This window comes from Bos indicus x Bos taurus, chromosome 23 (genome assembly GCF_003369695.1).
Source record: "Bos indicus x Bos taurus breed Angus x Brahman F1 hybrid chromosome 23, Bos_hybrid_MaternalHap_v2.0, whole genome shotgun sequence".
NCBI classification, from domain to species: Eukaryota; Metazoa; Chordata; class Mammalia; order Artiodactyla; family Bovidae; genus Bos; species Bos indicus x Bos taurus.
The window spans coordinates 26,548,315-26,573,928 of record NC_040098.1 but is presented as its reverse complement, the minus strand read 5'-3'; the positions used below and the strand labels follow the sequence as shown (position 1 = coordinate 26,573,928).

At 42.0% G+C, this 25,614-nt stretch overlaps 2 protein-coding genes across 2 annotated transcripts in view; one reads left to right on the top strand and one right to left on the bottom strand.

The window, feature by feature from the left end:
* Window positions 1-12,386, bottom strand: part of LOC113881433 (butyrophilin-like protein 2) — a 32,381-nt gene extending 19,995 nt beyond the window's left edge. The window contains exons 1-3 of the mRNA XM_027524472.1: window positions 12,241-12,386; window positions 11,659-11,758; window positions 3,225-3,345 (exon numbers count right to left, since the gene is read on the bottom strand). Of these exons, the coding sequence (XP_027380273.1) occupies window positions 3,225-3,345; window positions 11,659-11,758; window positions 12,241-12,386 (367 nt within the window). The remainder of the gene's footprint in view (window positions 1-3,224; window positions 3,346-11,658; window positions 11,759-12,240) is intronic.
* Window positions 12,387-19,939: 7,553 nt separating this feature from the next.
* LOC113881397 (HLA class II histocompatibility antigen, DR alpha chain) lies at window positions 19,940-24,669 on the top strand. Its single transcript, XM_027524436.1, has 5 exons — window positions 19,940-20,126; window positions 22,142-22,387; window positions 22,820-23,101; window positions 23,396-23,561; window positions 24,255-24,669. Exons 1-4 carry the CDS (start codon window positions 20,048-20,050, stop codon window positions 23,548-23,550), a joined length of 762 nt encoding a protein of 253 aa, XP_027380237.1. The 5' UTR covers window positions 19,940-20,047; the 3' UTR covers window positions 23,551-23,561; window positions 24,255-24,669.
* The last annotated feature ends 945 nt before the right edge of the window (window positions 24,670-25,614 follow it).

Genomic DNA, 25,614 nt, shown 5'->3' with positions numbered 1-25,614 from the left:
CCCTACATATGCTGCCTACAAGAGACCCACCTCAAAACAGGGGACACATACAGACTGAAAGTGAAGGGCTAGAAAAAGATTTTCCAGGCAAATAGAGACCAAAAGAAAGCAGGAGTAACAATACTCATATCAGATAAAATAGACTTTAAAACAAAGGCTCTGAAAAGAGACAAAGAAGGTCACTACATAATGATAAAAGGATCAATCCAAGAAGAAGATATAACAATTATAAATATATATGCACCCAGCACGGGAGCACCACAATATGTAAGACAATGCCAACAAGTATCAAAGGAGAAATTAACAATAACACAATAATAGTGGGAGACTTTAATACCCCACTCACACCTATGGATAGATCAACTAAACAGAAAATTAACAAGGAAACACAAACTTTAAATGATACAATAGACCAGTTAGACATAATTGATATCTATAGGACATTTCATCCCAAAAGAATGAATTTCACCTTTTTCTCAAGTGCACATGGAACCTTCTCCAGGACAGATCACATCCTGGGCCATAAATCTAGCCTTGGTAAATTCAAAAAAAATGAAATCATTCCAAGCATCTTTTCTGACCACAATGCAGTAAGATTAGATCTCAATTACAGGAGAAAAACTATTATAAATTCCAAAATATGGAGGCTGAACAACACGCTGCTGAATAACCAACAAATCACAGATCAAAAAAGAAATCAAAATTTGCATAGAAACGAATGAAAATGAAAACACAACAACCCAAAACCTGTGGGACACTGTAAAAGCAGTCCTAAGGGGAAAGTTCATAGCAATACAGGCATACCTCAAGAAACAAGAAAAAAGTCAAATAAATAACCTAACTCTACACCTAAAGCAACTAGAAAAGGAAGAAATGAAGAACCCCAGGGTTAGTAGAAGGAAAGAAATCTTAAAAATTAGGGCAGAAATAAATGCAAAAGAATCAAAAGAGACCATAGCAAAAATCAACAAAGCCAAAAGCTGGTTCTTTGAAAGGATAAATAAAATTGACAAACCATTAGCCAGACTCATCAAGAAACAAAGGGAGAAAAATCAAATCCATAAAATTAGAAATGAAAATGGAGAGATCACAACAGACAACACAGAAATACAAAGGATCATAAGAGACTACTATCAAAAATTATATGCCAATAAAATGGACAACGTGGAAGAAATGGACAAATTCTTAGAAAAGTACAACTTTCCAAAACTGGACCAGGAAGAAATAGAAAATCTTAACAGACCCATCACAAGCACGGAAATTGAAACTGTAATCAGAAATCTTCCAGCAAACAAAACCCCAGGTCCAGACGGCTTCACAGCTGAATTCTACCAAAAATTTAGAGAAGAGCTAACACCTATCCTACTCAAACTCTTCCAGAAAATTGCAAGGAAGGTAAACTTCCAAACTCATTCTATGAGGCCACCATCACCCTAATACCAAAACCTGACAACGATGCCACAAAAAAAGAAAACTACAGGCCAGTATCACTGACGAACATAGATGTAAAAATCCTTAACAAAATTCTAGCAATGAGAATCCAACAACACATTAAAAAGATCATACACCATGACCAAGTGGGCTTTATCCCAGGGATGCAAGGATTCTTCAATATCCGCAAATAAATCAATGTAATACACCACATTAACAAATTGAAAAGTAAAAACCATATGATTATCTCAATAGATGCAGAGAAAGCCTTTGACAAAATTCAACATCCATTTATGATAAAAAAAAAAAAACTCTCCAGAGCAGGAATAGAAGGAACATACCTCAACATAATAAAAGCTATATATGACAAACCCACAGCAAACATTATCCTCAATGGGGAAAAATTGAAAGCATTTCCCCTAAAGTCAGGAACAAGACAAGGGTGCCCACTTTCACCATTACTATTCAACATAGTTTTGGAAGTTTTGGCCACAGCAATCAGAGCAGAAAAAGAAATAAAAGGAATCCAAATTGGAAAAGAAGTAAAACTCTCACTGTTTGCAGATCACATGATCCTCTACATAGAAAACCCTAAAGACTCCACCAGAAAATTACTAGAGCTAATCAATGAATATAGTAAAGTTGCAGGATATAAAATCAACACACAGAAATCCTTTGCATTCCTATACACTAATAATGAGAAAACAGAAAGAGAAATTAAGGAAACAATTCCATTCACCATTGCAATGGAAAGAATAAAATAGGAATATATCTACCTAAAGAAACTAAAGACCTATATATAGAAAACTATAAAACACTGGTGAAAGAAATCAAAAAGGACACTAAAAGATGGAGAAATATACCATGTTCCTGGATTGGAAGAATCAATATAGTGAAAATGAGTATACTACCCAAACAATGTATAGATTCAATGCAATCCCTATCAAGCTACCAAGGGTATTCTTCACAGAGCTAGAACAAATAATTTCACAATTTGTATGGAAATACAAAAAACCTTGAATAGCCAAAGCTATCTTGAGAAAGAAGAATGGAACTGGAGGAATCAACCTACCTGACTTCAGGCTCTACTACAAAGCCACAGTCATCAAGACAGTATGGTACAGGCAAAAGTGATGCTGATGTATAGAACAGTCTTTTGGACTCTGTGGGAGAGGGAGACGGTGGGATCATTTGGGAGAATGGCATTGAAACATGTATAATATCATATATGGAACGAGTCGCCAGTCCAGGTTCAATGCACGATACTGGATGCTTGGGGCTGGTGCACTGGGACGACCCAGAGGGATGGTATGGGGAGGGAGGAGGGTTCAGGGTGGGGAACACATGTATACCTGTGGCAGATTCATTTCGATATTTAGCAAAACCAATACAATATTGTAAAGTTAAAAAATAAAATTAAATTTAAAAAAAATAAAAATTAAAAAAAAAAAGATTTTTCTGGCTGTATCATCACCACTTGACAGACAAGGAAGCAAGGCTCAGGGCCCAAGCACAGCTTCAGACAAGACAAATGAGTAATATGATCCTGGTTTTCTAAGGCTTAATCTAGAGCCCCTTCTTCATCCAGCCTGCTTCATTGCAATATTGTGAGGCTCAAATACGCTACGGCAGCACTTTGAAAAACACAGGGTGGAGTGAGTACGAAATACCAGTAGGGGTGTTACAACAAGCGGCAGAGCTTCCCTGCCAGGTGTCTCTGCGCCCCGCTTCCTCATCTTAGTCAACTCCCCCGTCCTCATCCTCCCTCACCAGGGACTCTCCAGTCCACTCACGTCTCCCTCTTTCCCTCAGGGTGAAGGCAGGGGGCTGCTGGGGTTTCTCCTCACCTGGTCCCCGGTGTACCCTTCGTCCACAGAGCAGGTTCCACCGACAGGTCAGAGCCTGAAGTGCTGCCTGGAGCAAGAATGGAGGCACAGTCAAAGCGGGGGAGGCCCCCCAGGTCCCCTGGGCTGTGGGTGAAGGAGGTGTCAAGCCGCCTCCCCCAAACTGAAGGAAAAGCCAAATCCCTGAAGATGAAACTGCAGTCAGAATCACATCTTCACCTCCTAGCTGTAATCCTTTGAAAAGTGAAACGCGGGTGGCAAGTGAACTTTGACTGGGTTTAGTATGAGTTCTTCAGACCTGCAGACCAAAAGGTAACGTTTACACTTTCATCTCTTCCCAGAAAGCCAGGCCCCACCTCACATCCGGCCTGGGGCGCCTTGGCAGATCCTCACAGCACCTCAGGCTGGCCGCCTGTCTAAACAGCCCCACTACCTCCCCACACATTAAGGACTCCCGCGTATTGTCAGGTCTCCACGGGGCTTAAAGTTGGACGCAAGACTGAGTATCAAGTATCCTTCCCCTCTTCTAATGATGAGAAGCCCGAGTCCCAGAGACAGGAGCTACCTTCTCCAGGAACAGAGCGCCAGGCCAAGGTCTCTCCCTGCTAGTTTATTGCTCTTTTAACGTTGGTTCTTTATCTCCCTTTGATGGGTAATAAAGAGCTTAATTGTTACAGACACTGAACCAAAGAAATTTAAAAAGCTTTTCAATACTATGTTTAGGCACAAAAATTATAATGAGGGAACTATATCACATTCATTGTGTGTGTGTGCGTGCGCGCACGTGTACGCGCACATTGGTTTAACTTAGATTTTCCTTTAAGTTCCCCTTAAGTCCATTCCTTGAATCAGAGGGCAAGTATCGCTGGGATCTGCGTACTTGCTTTAATCGTGCTTCCCAGGTGTTGCATTTTTTAAACTAATTGAAGGTTTGTGGCAACCATAAGCCAAACAAGTCTAATGGCGCCATTTTCCCAACAGCGTTTGCTCACTTCATGTCTCCATGTCACAGCTTGGCAATTCTTCCAGTATTTCTTTTTAATTATTATTTTATTTGGGTGGTGATCTGTGGTCAGTGAGCCTTGATGGTACTCCTACCACTCACAGAAGGCACAGGTGATAGTTAGCATTTTTTAGTAATAAAGTATTTTTAATTAAGATATATAGCTTTTTAGACATAATGCTATTGCACACTGAATACACTACAGCAGAATATAAATGTTAATTTTTATAAGTTCTGGGAAGCCAAAAACTTTGTGTGACTCACTTTGTTGCCATATTCGCTTTATTGTGGTGGTCTGGAACCACACCCACAGTATCCCTGAGGTATGGCTTCTCAAGAATTAAAAAGTTCTCCAAGACAATTCAACTGTAAATATTCATTTCAATATAAAATGTAAGCATATGCAACATTACTATGTGAAAGCATTTAAACGAATTTTTTTCCTGAAGTTTCTCCCTCTCCCCTGATAAGGTCTGCCCACATTTGGGCTAGCTAACTTGAGATTGCTATTCTTAATGAAGAATTTTTCCCCTGCAATCTTTAGTGCAGATAACGACCTTTCTCGTGGTGAATGATGGGTTTGAAGAGGAGAAAAAAAGTAATTAAACCTTGGTGAAAACTCCTTTACCCCATTTCTCTCTCTCGATGAGGGTGGAGGGGACGCTGCCCCACTTCACCTCTGGTTCCCAGAATGGCAGTGATGCCATAGGCGTGTCTCTGCAACAACAGCCCCAAAGAGCAGCAGCAAAGGGAAAGCTACTCGAAGCAAGAAGAGGTGGACCCTGGAAGATTCAACTCTTAGAACGAAAGATCACTGCCTCGAATGTTGGCATGGATGATACAGGAAGAGGAGAGTGATGGTATGGATATAACAGTCATCGTCACCCATTCGGGAAGGACAGGGACAACCAGGGGCAGTGTGACCATGACATACAGTTGGAGTCATCATGTAAATATGAGGACTGCCTTCTCCAGCAGTCCTGCACCACCTCCTGCCTGGGGACTTAGAAATAAGCCTGGGCAGAGAGGGCTGCTTTTAAATTATTAATGGTCAAGAAAGTCATGGAGTATTCTGGAAATTACTAGATTGACCCCTTTGCTCTAAGACATGATAGGGCTTGACACAAAAATTCGGATCGGTAATAGGAAAACAGAACTTTATTTTTTCACACTCAATTTTGCGGTATCAAAAGCTATTTGTTACACACATTCTGTATCATCTTGATGGTATGTAAAGTGCTGGGACTTTCCCAGGACTTTAGGACTTGTCTTTGCATTGTGTTAGAGATCAGACACATTAGTACCCACTGACCACTTAAAATAAACTCTGCTTAAAATTGTATGCATCTCTTCACAAAAAACCCTTACGTATGCTTTCTCAAGGGGACACCAGTTTTGAAATAAGAACTGTGCCGTCAATTATGCTGTGATTATGGTTGTTCATTTTGTGTAGGGACATGCTGGTATTTGAAAGAGAAGGGCATGAAAACAAGACAAACTGCTCATAACACTAAGGAAAGCAGGAAAAGTGAGGATTCAGAGAAGGCGAAGAATACAAGGAAAGGGTGTAATTCATGAATATGACCACGAGAGGGCAGCAGAAACCTGTTCACTGTCTGCCTCCAAGGGTTTCTGTTCAAAATCTAACTCACTCCAGACCCTTTCTCCCCCAGATGCTGCTGTCTTGTATGATACACATTTATGACTTTCTCAGCTAGTAGATGACAAAAGGAACCCTGAGCTTAGGATGCCTGAGATTTAAATTCTAGGTTTGCTATAAAGTAGGGCAAGCTTCTTTAGTTATACACTACTCACATTAAAATAATCCTAAAAGTGTAGGATGAGAATATAACTGTGAAAAAAAACTCCTATTTAGGTCTTAGGCTTCATTACTGGGAGTATGGAGTCTTGGAAAGAAGGGCGACTAAAGCAATAAAGGAGATAAATGAAAATCAGAAAAAAGGAAAAGGATTATTGTGAGAAGACATCAGTCTTGCTATGAATTCAGAGAAATTCAGGTGATCACTGCCAGTTTCTATTCGGGGGACCTGGTAAGAAATCTATTTCGAGAGTTGTCAGGTGAACTCGCCAGAAAGATAATAATTATTTCATGGAGTCCCTTAGCAATGGGTCTTAAAATGTAGAGTTCTCTCCAGCAAAAGGAAAAAAAAAAAAAAGTCAACTCTCATATCCTGGTGGCTGAGCTGTCTGTCTGTCATTCTACTGTCTGCTTGGTTTGTTTTCTGACTTAAAGCACTGATAGAGTTCTGAGATGCCCACCCAAATGCTGAATCATGGGTCTAATGTTCCCCAAACGCTCAGAGCTGGATGATGACCTTTCTTCATAAGTATGACCACGGTGCAGTTGGCACCTAAGGAAGGCTAACTTAGTCCTTCTATTCCTTCTTCCTCCATCAGCCTTGATGCTCTGGAACAAACTACAGACAAGAACGTCTGACTCTCACTGCTATTTGGAAGGAACTTGAAGCTTTGAAATATTGTTTAAAATAGTATTTCTTGGATTTGTTCCACTTGCAAATGTGCCCTTTTTTTTTTTTTTTTTTTTTGACACAATTTAAAAGATCATTAGATTTGAGAGAGGGGAATGATTCCTTCCCGTTAAGGTAATATTTGAGCCTAAAATAAGGGGTTCAATCTGCCTGTTACAGGGACAGTAGGGGGTGGAAGTGAACCCACCAGGGGGCTTCGTGTGCAGGAGGAAGTTGACTAAACAGAAGCAAGTCAGCAACCCTGACCTCTTGGAAGGCTGTGCCCCCAAAAAAGGGTCTTGTGTTCCTGGGGATAAAAAGTCTGAAGATTAGTCCAAATTCTGAGGGGACAGAGGCAAGTTATTCTGTATCTGTGACTGTATTGGAGGCCCCTCTGCGATATCTCAGGTCCATAGAGATGGAGGTGATGTGGTTATAAATGCTTGGGAAACAGCTCTAAAAGCTCCTCAGTGTGTATGAATCCTCCTCCTACTCCACCCGATCCATGTCACCTTGGCCTCAGCAGGAGACACAATGGACATGGCATTGGACTTCCCTTCCCAAGACCTCCAGGGCTTAGGGCCATGACTGTGCTCCTTCAAATCAAAGGGAAACATTGCATTACCACATGGCCAAAACCCAGGAAGAAAAAGAATCAGTGACAAAGTGAGATCCTACAGAGGAATCATTTAAAGGGGAGGAAGAATATGGTGATTTCTAAAGTCCATGCCACAAAAATAGAGTAACTGTAACACTGCACTTGGCCCCAAAGACTCTCATTCAGATTCAGCTTTCTTAACAAAAATCTCTCCTTCTTACAGATTTTCCTCCAGAAGTCAGTATAAAAATTAAAAAGCAGTGGAACTTCTGCATCATGGCGCTTAAAATACCCAAACATTTAGGAATGGGAGCTGAGATAAATCCTAGTTCTGAGGGTCCTACAGTCCAAGCTGAAGAGCTTCTTGTGTTGTTAGAGCCATCCCTGTCTTAGAATCCAAAGAGTGTGTGACAAACCAACTCCTCTGAAGTGTTTACATTTTAAAATGTACTTTTATATTTAAACTTTTACTTCAAAATTTACTTTTATGAAAAAGTTACAAAAGTGTTAAAGCAATCACAAACTGCCATCCGTGGTTTTTTGAAAGTGATGAAATCATATGCAGTTGACTCTGCTGCAGGTTTTATCTTGCAGTGATAAAACTCATGGGAAGAATTGGTGAAGCTTATACAAACTGAGTAGCAAACTAGCATGGATGACGCAGTCCAGGAATTAAAAGGACCACAGGATGCGTGTCAATACTTGTAGACTCTTCCCAGGATCCCAGAGAATGCGCTCACAGAGATAGCCAGGCATCTCAAACTGGAAATAGGAGAATCTTCTGAATGTTGGGGGGCGGGGGGGTGGGGAGTTTAAAGAAAAGCATACTAACTGAGCAAGCTTCCTGCCTCTGCACCCTTGTATCCTGCCATACTTCTTTCTTTCACATGTTGCTGTTGTTCAGTCATTAAGTTGTGTCCGACTTTTTGTGACCTCCATGGACTGCAGCACACCAGGTTTCCCCTGTCCTTCACTATCTCCCGGAGTTTGCCGAAATTGGTATTCGTTGAGTCGATGACGCTACCTAACCATCTCATCCTCTGCCACCCCCTTCTCATTTTGACTTCAATATTTCCCAGCATCAGGGGTTTTCCCAATGAGTCGAATCTACCCATCAGGTGGCCAAAGTATTGGAGCTTCAACTTGAGCATCAGTCCTTGAAACACTGGGTTCTTCTCCTAGCGTCCACCCAGGCTACTGCAGTTCCGCGTATGACCAGTAGATGGCATGTTTGTCCAAGAATATGCACCAGATTTCAGGGGCTTTCCCAGGTGGCTCAGTAGGTAAAAATCGCCGGCAATGCAGGAAATGGTGACAAAACGTGGGTTCCAACCCTGGGTCGGGAAGATATCGAGGCGGGGAAGAAATGGCAACCTACTCAAGTATTTTTGCCTGAAGAATCCCATGGACCCAGGAGCCTGGTGAACTACAGTCCACAGCGTCACAAAGAGTCGGAGATGACTGAAAGGACTGAGCATGCGTGAAGTCTTCCGCGTGAGGTGGGAAAGGCTGAGACAGCTGGTCCTAAAATGGCCCAGATCTCAACTTCCAATCTCTTCCTTTCATAAATTGTACGAAATGGGAGCAGAGCTAGGAAAATTGCTGCTGCTGAACCTGCTCCCGTCTTCTGGGGCTCTAGAATTTCTTAACTGGACCACCCTGGAAACATGGATGGGATGGGAACAGAAGAGGAGAGAGAGAGTGAAGGAGAAGCGAAAGAAAAAAGGGAAGGTTCCTTGAGAGAGAGGCTGCTTCCTTTATCTTACATTCATTGTTACTATGTTTTATTATCAAGCACTATTAAAGTAGCAACACTGAAAAAATTATAAATCCAGCTCTCAAGGCCATTTACAGCTTTAAAAGAAGAGAACACAGGCACTAAATTATGGTAGTCCAGTGTATGAGGGAGTTAGGAAAATCTTTTATGGAGAAGATGCTTCATGAAATAAAAACTGATGGAACGATTCATACTTCACTGGGTGCTGTGAGCCACCAGTGCAGGAGTTGGTGGAGGCTGAGCGTCTAATAGGCACATGGAGCTTTCAATACCAGGGAAATATCTACTTGTGGACACATGTGAGAATGAAGAGTATTCTAGATATTGGCAGAGAAAGGAAACCTACACCCTGAAGGCCATGAAAATGATTTAAACCGGAACAGGGACACAGTTGGTGACTAGTTCCACGATCATGTCCAAGATATTTAATTGACTATATCTGACTGTAATTTAACATAAAGTTGGGTATCCAAAGCTATCTTTCAAATATTCTTCAATTTTAAAAATCAATCAGGCTTTATGTTTAAAATAATATTACTTTACAAATTAATATGAGCCAAGCAGATTTCACATAATTTCAGATTTTTTATTTTGATTTTATGTTCAGCATGGATTTTTTTGCATCAGTTTTTATTTTTATTTATTTTTGGCCATGCCACATGGCATGCAGGATCTTAGTTCCCCAACCAGGGATCAAACCTGGTTTGATGCTGAAGTATAAGTATGGAGTCTTAACCACTGGACTGCTAAGGAAGTCCTCATTTCAAACTCTTTTTGACAAATAATGAACATTGCAACCTGGGAAGCATTTTATACACCTTCATAGAAAACCCTAAGAAAGTTATTAAAATGTCTAAAATGAGTTTAGTGATGGCAATATAAAAAGAAAAAACAATTGTGATCTGCTATGCTAGCAGAAGAACACTGCATATAAAATTTAAAAGTAATTCCGATAGCAATAAAAGCATAAAATAGTTATGAGTTTAACCAAAATATATATGATGTCTCAACAGGGAAAACTACAAAGTTCTGATGCCAGTTCAGTTCAGTTCACTTGCTCAGTCATGTCTGACTCTTTGTGTTCCCATGAACCGCAGCACGCCAGGCCTCCCTGTCCATCACCAACTCCCAGAGTCCACCTGAACCCACGTCCACTGAGTCGGTGATGTCATCCAACCATCTCATCCTCTGTCGTCCCCTTCTCCTCTTGCCGTCAGTCTTTCCCAGCAGCAGGGTCTTTTCCAATTAATCAACTCTTCACATCAGGTGGCCAAAGTATTGGAGTTTCAGCTTCAACATCAGTCCTTCCAATGAACACCCAGGACTGATCTCCTTTAGGATGGACTGGTTGGATCTCCTTGCAGTCCAAGGGACTCTCAAGAGTTTTCTCCATGCAAATCAAAACCACTATGAGATACCATTTCACACCAGTCAGAATGGCTGCGATCCAAAAGTCTACAAATAATAAATGCTGGAGAGGGTGTGGAGAAAAGGGAACCCTCTTACACTGTTGGTGGGTATGCAAACTAGTACAGCCACTATGGAGAACAGTGTGGAGATTCCTTAAAAAACTGGAAATAGAACTGCCTTATGATCCAGCAATCCCACTGCTGGGCATACACACTGAGGAAACCAGAAGGGAAAGAGACACGTGTACCCCAATGTTCATCGCAGCACTGTTTATAATAGCCAGGACATGGAAGCAACCTAGATGTCCATCAGCAGATGAATGGATAAGAAAGCTGTGGTACATATACACAATGGAGTATTACTCAGCCATTAAAAAGAATACATTTGAATCAGTTCTAATGAGGTGGGTGAAACTGGAGCCTATTATACAGAGTGAAGTAAGCCAGAAGGAAAAACACCAATACAGTATACTAACGCATATATATGGAATTTAGAAAGATGGTAATGATAACCCTGTATACGAGACAGCAAAAGAGACACTGATGTATAGAACAGGCTTATGGACTCTGTGGGAGAGGGAGAGGGTGGGAAGATTTGGGAAAATGGCATTGAAACATGTGAAATGTCATGTATGAAACGAGATGCCAGTCCACGTTCAATGCACGATGCTGGATGCTTGGGGCTGGTGCACTGGGACGACCCAGAGGGATGGTATGGGGAGGGAGGAGGGAGGAGGGTTCAGGATGGGGAACACATGAGAAATAAAGGAATAAAAAATTTTTAAAAAAAAAGAAAAATAATAAAAACATATTTTTTAAAAAAAAAGAGTTTTCTCCAACACCACAGTTCAAAAGCATCAATTCTTTGACGCTCAGCTTTCTTCACAGTCCAACTCTCACATCCATACATGACCACTGGAAAAACCATAACCTTGACTAGACGGACCTTTGTTGACAAAGTAATGTCTCTGCTTTTTAATATGCTGTCTAGGTTGGTCATAACTTTCCTTCCAAGGAGTAAGTGTCTTTTAATTTCATGGTTGCAATCACCATCTGCAGTGATTTTGAAGCCTATCTGATGCCAGAGACTAGTGAAATCTCAAATACATGGAGAGATAGAAGATGCTTGGTTTTGGATAAATGGGGTGTTGTTGAAACACCAATTCTCTTCAACACAATCCTCATCAATGCTCCTAGCAGGTTTGCTCTGTAGAAATAGACAATTGTAAAATTTATAATGTGCAAGAAAAACAAAGTGGCAAAGGCAAGAAGAAACATTCTACAGACACATCTAAATTATATATAAATATGAGAAGTCATTCAACTTCCTCAGTACTAATCAGAGGAATGCAAACCAAAACATCCTGAAAAAATAATAAAAATGTTAAAACATAGCAGTCATAAGCAAGGGTGTGGAACAATGTTTCTGCCAATATACAACTGATAGGAGTATAAGTTGTTACAGTCATTTCAGAGTCAAAATTACATTGTAACATTGAAAATATGTACATGCATTATAATTCTGCATTCTACTCTTAAATACACACCTAACAAAACTGCTGCAAGTTCATAATAACATTATTCATAAGAGCAAAACATTTGCTAACCATTGAATGGATAAATACCTTTATATATCTTAATATAAAGTATAGCTAAATTCACAAACGTACGTGCCCTTTTGGCCCTCACCTAGATTTTTGGAGTGAGGCATATTCAGCGCTGTCTTTCTCTTGCTGGCCACTGTGGAGGACGTTAGAGCCACTCTCATGTTGTAACCAGTCACTTTCTGACAGTGTTCTCTGCTGACCAGGCCCTGTGAGCAGCACGATAACCATAATCCCCTGATGGAGGTGACCAGCTCTCGGAAGAACTCAGCAGTCCCACAGTCCTCACTTCTTGCCTAAATAAAATCAGCTTGAAATTAATTTCTGGTCCATGATGACTGGTGTGTAGCTGATATAATCAGAAGATATAAAAGCAGGAAACATCACCAAGGAGGATCATGTCCATGTGGGGAGAACACTGTCTACAGCTGCTCAGATGGTTAGATTTTTTTTTTTCCTCTGACCCTGATAAATAAGGTGTGAGAAACCATTCTTATCTTTTTATCATGAAGAAACAGCTACCTCAACAGAGGAGAAGAGGGAGGGGAAATCCAGAAACGGTTGGTGCAATTAGACAGCTCTCCATGGAAAGCTGTGTGTTTGGCTCTAGGGTCCAGTGACATTATTTCTTCTGGGAACTAATTTCAGCTTCTGCCTTTCAGTTATAGCTTCTGTTGCTCCAGTTACTGGTACCTGCAAATCCCAGGCCAAAAGTCCCTTATTCTAGGGCCTCTCTGCTTGTCCCCCGCCACCCCCCCACCCCCTGCAGCCTCATGATTACTTTTAACAGCTTCACTGCACTGCGTGGTGAGGCTGTACTTTATTTTTTCCACCTGTCACTTGTAATGGACACCTGGCCTGTTTCCTGGACTGTCTTTCTTACTGCATGTAATTTTAAATAAATAGACTCACATGTCCCTTGTGCAGTTTTCCCTAGGGAAGAGTAAGACTGGTAGGTACGGAGGAGCAATAAATCTAAACAGAGAAGAGGAATGGCAAAAAAGAATGTTGTCAGGAAAGTACCAGAGCCCCCTGCAGCCCTGGCCTGAACCCAGCGCATCAGAGCCAATCTGAGAGACAAGTTTTATGGGTTTATGGACCCTGACTTCTGCACCAAACTTGCTCCAACTTCCCAGAGCCATCACCTTAAGGCCTGCTGAGCATGTAGTCAGACTATCAAGGGTGAGAGATGCCTCCAGAACTTGAATATGATCCAAAGAACCAGGCCTCTCTCTCAGAGCAACTCACAACAATGTATGTTTCACAAAACAGACCTTTCATAAAAGAAAAAAAGAAAAGCATATTTCTAGGGCCCCCACTTTTTCTCCAGGATCTTCTGTGCTGTGTACTGGACCTTTGGTGAGACCATTTTTGTGATTTCAGATATGGAGTCTGAACAGGCTGAGTGGGTATGGGGGTCATTGGCAGCCATACAGCTCCCCTCCACCCTTATCTCCCTGCCCAGCACTGCACGGGCTTTCCTGCTCGAAACGGTATCCTTCCACCTTCTCTGAGTGGGAACCAGTATAAAGCAGAAGCTCCGGTTCCTTGTGCAGTGTGATTAAGGGTCTGATCATGGCTCTTGGTTTTTTCTCTTGGCCTCCAGACAAGCCTACAAGGCTAAGCATATGCAAGTATGGGTCTCTGGCTGCTGACCATTATCAGCAGTTCCATTGCTGCTTCGCCCAGGGCTGAACAGCCCACGCTGCAGCTGAATATGTTGTGTTATTTCCCCACATGTGACATCAGTTTCACAGAAGCTTGACGGAAGTTCTACCCAAGTGCAGTGAGAGTGCCACTGAAACCAGCCTGATGAGGGGACACGTGGGGACAACGTCATCCAGTGCCTGGTGGCTTAATGATGCAGAGTGAGGACACTGGAGCATGACCATGCGTGGCCCAGTGCAAGTAGATACGGATGGAACGTGCTTCCACCGTTCATGCAGGGTCACTGTCGGGGACCCACCCCAAGGGTGATCAAAGCTCCTACCCAAGACTAGGTTTTCCAGATCATGGACTTCACACACCTAAAGCTTTGATGATGCTAACTCTTATCTCACTCATAGGAGACTTCCAGTTCACTGTATTCCCCAACACTTATCCCAGAATCCCAGGGATATCTGCAGAGTCCGGGTGAGCATCAATCCATGTGAGGGATGGAGGGCCCTTTGCCTATCCTTCCTATGGGGGTTCTAGAAAGCGAGCTAAGGAAAGTCTCAGCTCTGTACTAGGGAGGAGGCTGTGATGATGTTACATTTCCCGGGCACTGAGCATCAGGACAATCCCAGACAGGCTAACCCCAGAAGAAGAGGTGCTTTCCTCTGCTGTGAGTGTTTTCAGAGTAGATAGAAATGTGTTGGCTGCAATCTACATATGTTAAAAACCTAAGACATCCATTAGGTAGAAGAAAAGCAGTTCACAAAGAGAAGTGGTAGAATTTCTTTATTTCAAAAGCAGTATTGATAGACAGCAAGAGTGACTTTATGCCAAAAAAGAAAAGATACATATGTCTAAAGAATAGAAATAGCATCTTAAGGATATTCAAATAGTGATTCCAAAATTGTTTTTTAAAAAAATTTCATAGTGTTATCATGTGATGTAGATTGAAAGAAATCACAAAGAAATACAAATATTAAATGTCATGTGAAAGTTAAGCCCACTGGTTATTAGACTTAATCATGAACATGTAGGGGAACTATCTGCCCCAAACTTTCTGCCACTTTGATAAATCTCAGCGTGGTGTCGATAAGGAGACTCATTTAGGGCTGAGGTCTTACTGTATAAAAGTGGGGGAGAGCGATCAAAGCCAGATGGGGCATTATTAACCCCTTTATCTGTGTAAATGTAGCAGCAGACAATTATTAGAGGGGGATCTCTAATAACACTGATGATGTCTCACATACACATATATGTGTAAAAAATGAATAAAATGAGGGACCAGGGCATCTTCTTAGCTTTGATCAAATATGCAGGCTCATTTCGCTCTCAGAGTCACTCAGAAGGATAACAGGATTAAAGCATTTCAAGCAGGCAGCATCTGATAATTCTGTTCAATGGGAGAAGTTCTTGGAACAACCTGTGATGCAGACCAGGTCCTAGTCTCTGCCCACCTGCCCCCTGCAAGGGGCAGCTTAGGTGTGAGATGAATTTACACCCGTGAAAGTGGCATCTCCCCTAGAGTAGAGTCCTCATCCATTTGGAATCAGTGCCTCTTGTATCAAGTTCATGAGCCTCGCTTCCAGACCCCTGCTAAGCACATGGCCAATTACAAGGATCACTGCATTCAGAGATGTCCATGCTACGGGTTTCCACATTGTTATAGTTCATCAGAAATCCCTCCTAGCCAAGATACAACTTATCAAGCGGAGATCATTTTTACCATAGTCAATTTTGTCTAGAAATTTAGCTGACATTCTTCCTTTCTTTGGTTTCCTGAAAAGAGCTGGGAAATTAGCCTAAGATTAAGCTTGTCCTGGAGAAGTAGAAAGGGTTTTACACTTTTACCCACAAGAATGAAAATGATTTACCATTATTTCTTCCTTTACTATACCAAGCATCACTTTTTTTTTCAGATTATTTAAAAGAAGCACATTCTGTGTTTTGTTATCCAAAAAACACATTGTGATGCTAAGTATAGAAAGACTTGCAAGGTTTTTAAATTGCAGATCATTTAAGCAACCTAATTAGATCAAACACACCTGGAATTTTTGAATATGTACATGAGGGAAAAAATTAGTTAAAGCATCCTGATTTTAAAAATTTCGGATCGTTCACAGACCTTCTGAATGCTCAATGTCAAAAAAAAAAAAAACACTGACGTGAAGAATTAAATACTATTGACCACAAGAGGGAAGCATAGGCCCGTTTGTACTATGCTTTGGGGTTGGGGCGGGGGCGGTAAGGAAAGCGATGCTTCCTGAGAACCCTTAAAATATTCACCAATAAACACAGTGTATAAGACAAAGCAACTGTCATCCCCACCTGAGGCTTGCATTTGTGGTTGGCGTGGTTTTGGTGTTTCGAATGGACTTCATCTTTGACTCCACGTATTACGGGCTACAGAGTTAGAGACGTGATTTACAAAACTACCGTCCCACTTTCTAAGTGAGAACATGGACGGAAAGACCAGACTTCTGTAAATCTCGGTTTCCTCAGAATAAATTGGAAAAATAATGGTAGAAAATATAATGGTAATATTTAATATGATATTTATTATCTTATTGGGCTTCCCTAGTGGCTCAGTAGTAAGGCTCCACCTGCAAGGCAGGAGACCCGGGTTCTATCCCTGGGTTGGGAAGATCCCCTGGGAAAGGAAATGGCGACCCACTCCAGTATTTTTGCCTGGAGAATCCCGCGGACAGAGGAGCCTGGTGGGCTACAGTCCATGGGGTCACAGAAGCCTTAGAGACTACACCACCATCACAATTAAAATTAAAGTATTTTAATTGGTAAGGGAGAAAGAGTGCACCAAAAAAGACTCTCATGATTTGATAAAAAACATTGGTGTTGACATTATAAAACATTTTCCAGCACGGGACATTTCTCATGTATCATCCTATCTAAGTCTTGAAATGACCTGTGTGATAGATCCTATTCTTCCACTCATGGTCTCCCTGGTTCTACTGTGATCACCTGACACACTTCTCCCTTTCACTCTGTGCTTTACCCATGCTGTGCTAATGCGAAGAAGAGCCACCGTCTTGTCATGACCTCCATTTTTTTGGAAAATGTCTTTCATTTATCATAACATTCAGACTTGAAAACTGAATATAAAATACTTTTTTAAAAATCATTTTCTTTACCACCTTCCTCATTCTAAGCCAGTCAGTCAGCAGGCCTAAGAAGTCATTCCTCACACTTCACTTTGCCACACATTGGCAAATACAACATGTGGAATTAGAAATGGTGCTGAAAATGATTTGCCAAAATATGGAGGGAATAGGAAGCGGTGCCAAAGGAGTGAATCAGTCACTGATTGGGCACAAGGAGGCAGCTGTTGAAGGCAGCAGCTCTCAGGCCTCACTGGGTTTTTTTCCAAACTAATCTTTTCTTCACAGTCTCTCAATTACCAGGTTCAGTCTGCACCTGTTAGAACAGACAAAGAAATTGAGAAGAACAAACTGGGCCTCGATGCTCAAATCATAGCAGTGGAGCCTATGGAAATATTCTGAGAGGTGGATCTGAAGTTTCCAACTCCTCCCCTGACATAAGTGTGTGTGTGTGTGTGTGTAACTTCTTATTTACAAAAACTACACACAAAAAAGTGATTTCGAACACCTGAGAGCCTATACAAGCTCAGGTCTTTGAAACATCAGATGTTAAATGGGGTAAAGAGAAAATGGATCAAACTCTCTGACTCTCATCTTCCCAGGGTGGCACAGGGCATATGGCTCAGCACTTCAGTCGTGTCCGCCTCTTTTCAACCCCATGGATGTAGTCCACCAGGCTCCTCTGTCCATGGAATTATCCTGGCAAGAATACTGGAGTGGGTTGCCATTTCCTTTTCTAGGGGATCCTCCCAACCCAGGGATTGAACTAGCATCTCTTGCATTGGCAGGCAGATTCTTTTCCCACTGAGCCACCTGGGAAGCCCCTTGTCTATATGGTAAGGAATAAAATTAAGAATATTGCATCTCCCAGGATCTCCCTGGCCCCCGGCTTCTGAATGTGGCCTGCATTCTGCCAGTGAAACTTAGTATCGTGAGATTCGGGAAGCACAGACAGGCTGAGTTTCTCAGGTAGTGGACACAAGGGTTCACAGACGAAAATCTTGGCAGCATCCTTGGGTTCCCAAGACATTCCTTCCTCTTGGGTTCTAGAGGAGCCATGATGTCAGCAGTGGCTACTACAGGTCCCTCCCTCTCAGAGTCAGGGGTCTGCACTGACCTGAGCTCCCCCAGGCTTCCTAACAGTTTGAAGATATAATTCCCTATAATAGAGTAGAATTGTAATAAATAACTCTGTGTAGGGTGTCCTCAGGGATTTCTATTTCCTGAATGAATTCTGACTAGTACAGAAGCTCCTCACCTTTTAATGTCAGAGACAACCTCATTCAGGTACCCTCAGAAATTCCCTCAAACGCACAGGAAGTTAGAGGTCAGGAAAAAACAGGGAACCGTGATTAATGTCCAAATAGAAACTTCTTTCTCATCACATAGAAAGGGAACTGAAAGTCTGTTCTAAAGACTCCCCCCTATTTAGTAATCTCAGGAGAATAACCAATCAGTGCCTTAGGACTAAATGACATCATATGTTGCTGGGCAACACTTGGGTTGAAGGTGCTATTATAAGATGAAAAATGCAAAGATGTGTAGTCTCTGAGTTTACTATGCATTTATTGAGCATCTTGTAAGAACAAGCCATTATGCCAGCCAGCAAAGGGAAGGCATGGAAAGGTCATTCTTGATTAAGTGTGATTACAGGAGGTTGGGATAGAGTTGATGATGAGCCTGCAGTATAAGACCACATGATAAGCAGCGCAGCTTACTCTGTAGAACTCTCATCTGGCTCATTCCACTATCTTTAGGAAGCACAGTCCTCAACAATGTTAAGGCAGAACTGTTCGTGCATCCTCCCAGTGATATAGAAGTCCCTATCAGAGGATGTTCAAAACTCTTAGTTACACTCAACCATGTATAGTGTTGACTCTTACGAATTGTGAGGAGAGTTGTAGGGCAGGGTAAGGCCTCAACAGTGTAGAAAAGAGTATGAACTATCCACCCTAAGTATATGTACTGAATCTTAAGCTGTGAACTCACCATCTCATGAGCCGTGGCACTGCCAGGTCTCTCCTCCTTGGAAGTATCTGGATCCCAGCCTTTTCTGGGTGGTTTAACAAGTTTTCTACTTTGCTATATTTTCAAAAACATGAAGGTCTATCAACATGACATAACTTTCTGTACTCTCAATGGTGAGCATCAAAATAAATTCTTTGAATCAGAACTTTCATCACGAGGAAAGAATGGTAAAGCATTCCTGCAGGTTATTATCTTTAATCTTCCAGTTAAAATAAGCTCTGCCCTGTATATATATTCATCTATCTGAGTCTTCAAAAATAGATGTGTGCCCAACAGTCTTCTCCAATCTCGAGTGATATGTGAGTAATAAGAATTAGGAATAGGCTCTCTCTTTCCTATCTACTGTCTCCAGTAACCACAACCTATGTTCCAAGGTACAGCTTTCCATCTCTCTCCAGCTTTGGGTGTGTTGGAACCCAGTTTCTCCTCCAATGTTCTCTATATACTAAAGAGTCAAGGATCCCAAGCTCTTGGACAGAATTGGCCACCTTGGAATTTAAGACACTTGAGGAGAATCCTCAAGTAAAAAGTGGCATCTTAAGTGAAGCTCTGTCACTCGGCACTGCCAAGATTCAGGCATTCCTCATAGCCTGACACTGTACCTTGTCTTTATATGATCTGTTGTCCCTTAAATAAATTCCCCAGCTGTCACAGCACAGAACCGTGATTTGCCATTAACTCTCACCTTAGGATACTCCCATTGATTCTATTCTCACTAATGTGCTTCAGGTAGATCCCTTTCTAGAACTTGGCTTGAGTTGGAAGAGTCTGTGGATGATTGCCCACTATTCTTGAAAACTCAGTTTTTCATTCTTTTTGTTTGGTTGTGAGTTTGTTTGGTTAATTAAGAAGTTCCTTTTCATTTAAAGCACACAGCTTCTCCTTTCCTGGACCCTTTGCCAGAGTGTTTCCCTTAGCAGCAGCAGTGTCATCTCAAAAGATTTTTCTGATTGGCTGCAGCTCAACTGATTTTAAATTTTTAATCAGTCAGATTCTATGACACCCTACATTCTCTTTTCTCATATTCCTGTCTGTTCTAATCCACCTTGAGCTCTCATCAAGACACTGACTCTCATCGAGACACCGAAGAAGAAAATGGCCATAACCAGGGTCCCAATATTAGGACTTTTCATCACTGTCCTGATCGGCCTACAGGAATCGTGGGCTATTAAAGGTAAGTGCTGAGAGAGTTCAAAACTAGGAATAAATAAGTTCTGAGAGCTTCGGAGAAATGAACTGTGGACATTTGCAAGACAGTCTTTAGAATGAAAGAGAAGTGTGATAGGTGTTATGTGGGTCTAACTCTAGAATTATAATAAATTGTAATTGGAAGAGTTCTCTCCTCACCATGAATTGGAGTAAGTAAAACCAAGAAGTACAACTAAAATTAGAGGAGCAAAATTGAGCTGTGTACTGATTCATGCTATTGACTTTGATATAAACCAAACTTGCAGGGAGATATTTTCTGATAGGCATTAACAAGTTAACTTTCTGTACTTTCATTTTTCATTCCTGGAAAATTAGTAAAAGTTAAAACATCCCTGTAATTTTGTGAGGATTAAATCAGAAAAAATATCAGAATTTCTTGGCACCTGTTCTAAGCTATTTTTACCTTGGTAGCTATTTTTTGGCCTATGAATCCCATCAGCCTATTTGGAGCACAATATTATATTGAAGACCATTATAAAGGAAAGCCATCAAAAGGCAACCATCCACCCAAGGGAGGGGGAAGGGCAGATATGCTGATATGAGTCACATTTAATGGACAGCCTCTTGGGACAGTAACAGCCCCAATTAGAATGGAACTTACAGGGCTCTTTGGTCACTATTGCTTAGTAATATTTCCCAGAGAGTGGAAAAACGAGTAAAAAGTGAAGAATCTGATGTTATTCTCTCCCATCTTCAGAGCAAATATTGTGTGGGTTTATTATGGAAAAATATTCCTCACCTGGAGTGACCCCCAAAGAGGGTGGCAAGGTGGCAGATAGGCTGGAAATAAGTAAAGACTCGTGATGACAGATGTAGGTTTCTATTGCCCAGAAAGAGCCATATATGAGGATGCCTACCATAAAAGATAACTTCCCCTGGAGTGAAAAGAGGAAGTTAGAATGTGTGTGTGTGTGTGTGTGTGTGTGTTTATAGCTGCAAATGCGAAATAAATCCCTACGTTTATCAATGTACAGTTGGAGTTTAAAACCCACCTCTCATTTGCATACACCACAAAGGCAACATACTATTCAATTGTAGCTTTCTTATTTGAAATCAACTATTCCTTTAGTACAGATTATTCTCCCTGTCAACCATAATAGAATGTGTCCCTTAATGACAGTCTAATTTAAAGATCTTTAAGACATAAGGGAATGGTGATGAGGTCAATCCAAATATAATCATCCCCTCAGAGGGATGCAGGATGTGGGTATGGATACAGAAAAGTCAGTGCTCTACAATGCTACAAGGTCTCACACTTAATTATTTGGGTACCATCATCTCCATTCATACATTTCATGGCTCTGGTCCTTAAACACAAAGCTATTTCTGATGCTAAAGTGCTTGCTGTAGTCCTGATGATATACTAAGAAATTACTTAAAACTAGTCTCATTTCATCTTAAAAACAAACCCAGCAAAGAAACAAAACCACAGTACAATATAATAGAAAACCTACATACAAGTAGATAAAGTGATCTACTCAAGATCACTAGGTGGCTGAATGAGAATTTGCGATTTAATTTCATTCCAAGTTCATATACAACTTTTTAAACAGTGTTTCTTCTTAGAGTTGCAGTGCTCTGAGACATGCCCTGGGATTCTGGCTTAAGGAGATTTAATTTCTAAGTCAAGAGTGTGAGGGAACATTTCTCTTATAAGCGCTGCTACTGATTTCTAAAGAGGGAATCATTTCTCAGTCAGTAACATGGATTCAAACAAAAGCTTCATGAAACTCTGGGTTTTCAGCCCTCATTTCCTTCAGCCCTCACACTGTCCCTTTGCTTCTCCACCCCTAGCTCTGCTCAACACGAATGTCCTCCACGCAGGCCTTGTCTTCCAACTTATCCCTACTCTCCATCACTCCTTCCCACATGGCCCTCTCTTTCTACCACCCCGGCCCACATATGTGCATCTCACATCCTGGGTTCTTCTCCATCTTCCTCTCCTGGTTCCCACCCTGACCCCCTTTCTTGTCTTTTCAGAGAATCATGTGATCATCCAAGCTGAGTTCTATCTGAAACCTGAGGAATCAGCCGAGTTTATGTTTGACTTTGATGGTGATGAGATTTTCCACGTGGATATGGGGAAGAAGGAGACGGTGTGGCGGCTTCCAGAATTTGGACATTTTGCCAGCTTTGAGGCTCAGGGTGCCCTGGCCAATATGGCTGTGATGAAAGCTAACCTGGACATCATGATAAAGCGCTCCAACAACACCCCAAACACCAATGGTACCTCTGCTCCAGTCCTCCTAGACTTGGGAATTGTAGCTTTAAACAGATGCTTGAGCTCTTTGTGTTTTGTTACTGAGACTTTCCCCTCAGGACCTATTATTGTCGTATGCAAACCCCACATTCTTATGCCACCAGCCCAAGAACTTCAGGAGTTTTCTCCTTTCTTGATGTGCTAAGATCTTGTCTTTGGCAACCACAGTCTGTCATAAAGCCTTTGCCCTGAGTCCATGCTGGGGGAGCCAGGAATGAGGTCCTTGAATATGTTATGCCCAGTACCGGTTCCCTTTTCATGGGGGAGGGAATAACAGCTGGGTATCTGAGACCATGGCATATATTCCCAAGACAGTTTTAGCTGCTATGTCAGCCTCGATGGGACGAAGAGGGGCAGGGCTAAGCAGGGAAGGCTAATTTCTGTTGCTTGTCTCCCAGTTCCTCCAGAAGTGACTCTGCTCCCAAACAAGCCTGTGGAACTGGGAGAGCCCAACACACTCATCTGCTTCATTGACAAGTTCTCCCCACCCGTGATCAGTGTCACATGGCTTCGAAATGGCAAACCTGTCACTGATGGAGTGTCACAGACGGTCTTCCTGCCCAGGAATGACCACCTTTTCCGCAAGTTCCACTACCTCCCCTTCCTGCCCACAACAGAGGATGTCTATGACTGCAAGGTGGAGCACTTGGGTTTGAATGAGCCTCTTCTCAAGCACTGGGGTGAGTACCGTCCTTCAGTCTCCTTTACTTCATTGTTCCTCCTGTGATGCGTGTGTCTGGTCCTTAGGGACCCCGAGGATCTGCTTCACGACTGCTCCAGTTCTGGTTTCTGGTCTTCTCCCATTGCTCTGCTTTCCGCTCTTCTCGTCTATAATTCCCTGACATCGTCCTGTCTTCCTCTCATTTAATTGATGAAAAAAAAAAAAATCTTTTGACTAAGTATCATATATTTTGTGCTAAGTGCTGCTCCCTACCACATGCATTTCTTATGTACTCTGACTTATTTTTCCCCAGAGTATGAAGCTCCAGCCCCCCTCCCAGAGACCACAGAGAATGCAGTGTGTGCCCTGGGCCTGATTGTGGCTCTGGTGGGCATCATTGCAGGGACCATCTTCATCATCAAGGGCGTGCGCAAAGCCAACACCGTTGAACGCCGAGGGCCTCTGTGAGGCGCCTGCAGGTGAGTCTGTTGTGGTCAGAGGATGACATCTCTGGAATGATTCAAGCGGAGGAAAAGAGTGAGGAAAAGGACATGCGATGCCTTTAAAGGAAAACCATTCCAAAAGTCATGGCTCCTGATTTATCACAATGGACAGAATCAGACATTGTCATCATCTGATATTCCAAAGCCCTGCATTCCTACACCCCATTCCATACGTGTCACCAAAGATCATGCCTTCAGTCTTGGAAACTATCTCCAGTACCCAAAATAGTTGTTTCACATTAAAATAGTGAGTCCAATGATCTGGGAAAGCCAACCTCAAGATTACAACACTTCCTGGCTTTATATTTCCTGAGATAAGACATCAGCTTTGAAGCATTTCCAGAGTGTCACTTTTTGGGGGTTTAGGGTAACTGTATGAAGTGGAAATGTCTTGGAGACCCATGCCTGCTTTTGCCCCTCCGTTCTGGAAAAAAAAAAAATGGTGTCAGAAGATCTAAGAGAAAATGAAACATGGCCTGCTGCTTCATTCTTTCATGGAAGGTAGGAAATAGCAGTTCATGTTGAAAAGGTTGCATTTATGAGGGGTCACACAAATATTAAGAGACTTTTCCAAAGTCAGGGGTTAAGGAGTAAGAGTAAGGAATCTGAAGATAAGAGCTCAAAATATTCATTTTAAACTCTATAGTAACTATGTGTGTTCTGCTACAGGTAATGGACTTTGTTACAGAGAAGATCAATGAAGATATTTCTGCCTTAATAGCTTTACAAACCTGGCTATTCTCCAATTGTTCACCTCACTGAAGACCACCATGCTTCAGCACTTCCCAGTCCTTTACTTACCCTAAGAGTAAGATGCCTTCCACAATCTCCAGATTCTAATCTCTAGTTATTCCCTGTCTACTGCTCCTTCTTGTATTGGTTTTCCCTCCATTTTCCACTGTCTTCTTATTATCACCATGTAATGCCTTTGGAATGGACCCCATAGGATCCTTTTTTTTCCTGCTACAGAACCTTTGGAAAGTTCTATGGGTGCATCTCTTGTACACTTATTACTTGGAGTTTCTTCTAACTGTGATTGTCATTTTTCTGAATACAGTAAACTTCAAGTGGGTCTCAGGTTGAAGTTTTTGGTGTCTGAGTCAGTTCTTCATGGAGGCTGGGGAATATAGGTGATCCTTTCATCTTCAAAAGTCTAAATGGTGAATGTATCTTATAGGCTTTCTCGTTAATCAGAAATATCCTAGTTCATTAGAACTCTAGTCTCATTTGGAGGATCTGCCAGCAATCCAGTTCTCATGGTCTGGTCCTCATCTGGAAAACACTAGAGTAAGGTTTATTTGTTGAGAGATGACTTAACAACAGGTTCATAGTCTGGTTTGGATTCTTATGCCTCTGAATCAATGAGATATTTGGATCATGAATAGAGTGAATCTCAAACCTTAAGGCAGATTCTGATAATGGAGGACACAGATGGTGGGGAACAGATGGTGGTGGAGTGGTGAGCACAACAGAAGCTCATCCATATACGTAAGAGGGTTGGCATATTAGCACCGTGCATTTTAGGCTTAAGGAAGGATGAGATTGGACACTGAGGATTGGCATTGACTATTTTCTCAACATGCATGTGTGTGTGCTAAGTTGCTTCAATCATGTCCAACTCTGTGCAACTCCGTGGACTGTAGCCCCCCAGGTTCTTCTGTCCATGGGGATTCTCCAGGCAAGAACACTGAAGTGGGTTGCCATGCCCTCCTTCAGAAGATCTTCCTGACCCAGGGATCAAACCTACGTCTTTTGTCTTTTATGTCTCCTGCACTGGCAGGTGGATTCTTTATCACTAGCACCACCTGGGAAGCCCTTTTCTTAACATGTGGTGGTGGTGGTTTTGTTGCTAAGTTGTGTCCAACTCTTGCAACCCCATGGACAGTAGCCTGCCAGGCTCCTGTGTCCATGGGATTCTCCAGGCAAGATTACTGGAGTGGGTTGCCATTTCCTTCGCCAGGGGATCTTCCCAAATCAGGGATCAAACCCAGATCTCCAGCATTGCAGGCAGACTCTTTACCTTTTTTTA

Excerpts from the sequence above, each read along its gene's own strand:
- LOC113881397 (XM_027524436.1), top strand. The coding sequence starts at position 20,048 with ATGGCCATAACCAGGGTCCCAATATTAGGACTTTTCATCACTGTCCTG. Across the intron at positions 20,127-22,141 it reads GGAATCGTGGGCTATTAAAG|AGAATCATGTGATCATCCAA; the intron begins GTAAGTGCTGAG and ends TTGTCTTTTCAG. Across the intron at positions 22,388-22,819 it reads CAACACCCCAAACACCAATG|TTCCTCCAGAAGTGACTCTG; the intron begins GTACCTCTGCTC and ends CTTGTCTCCCAG.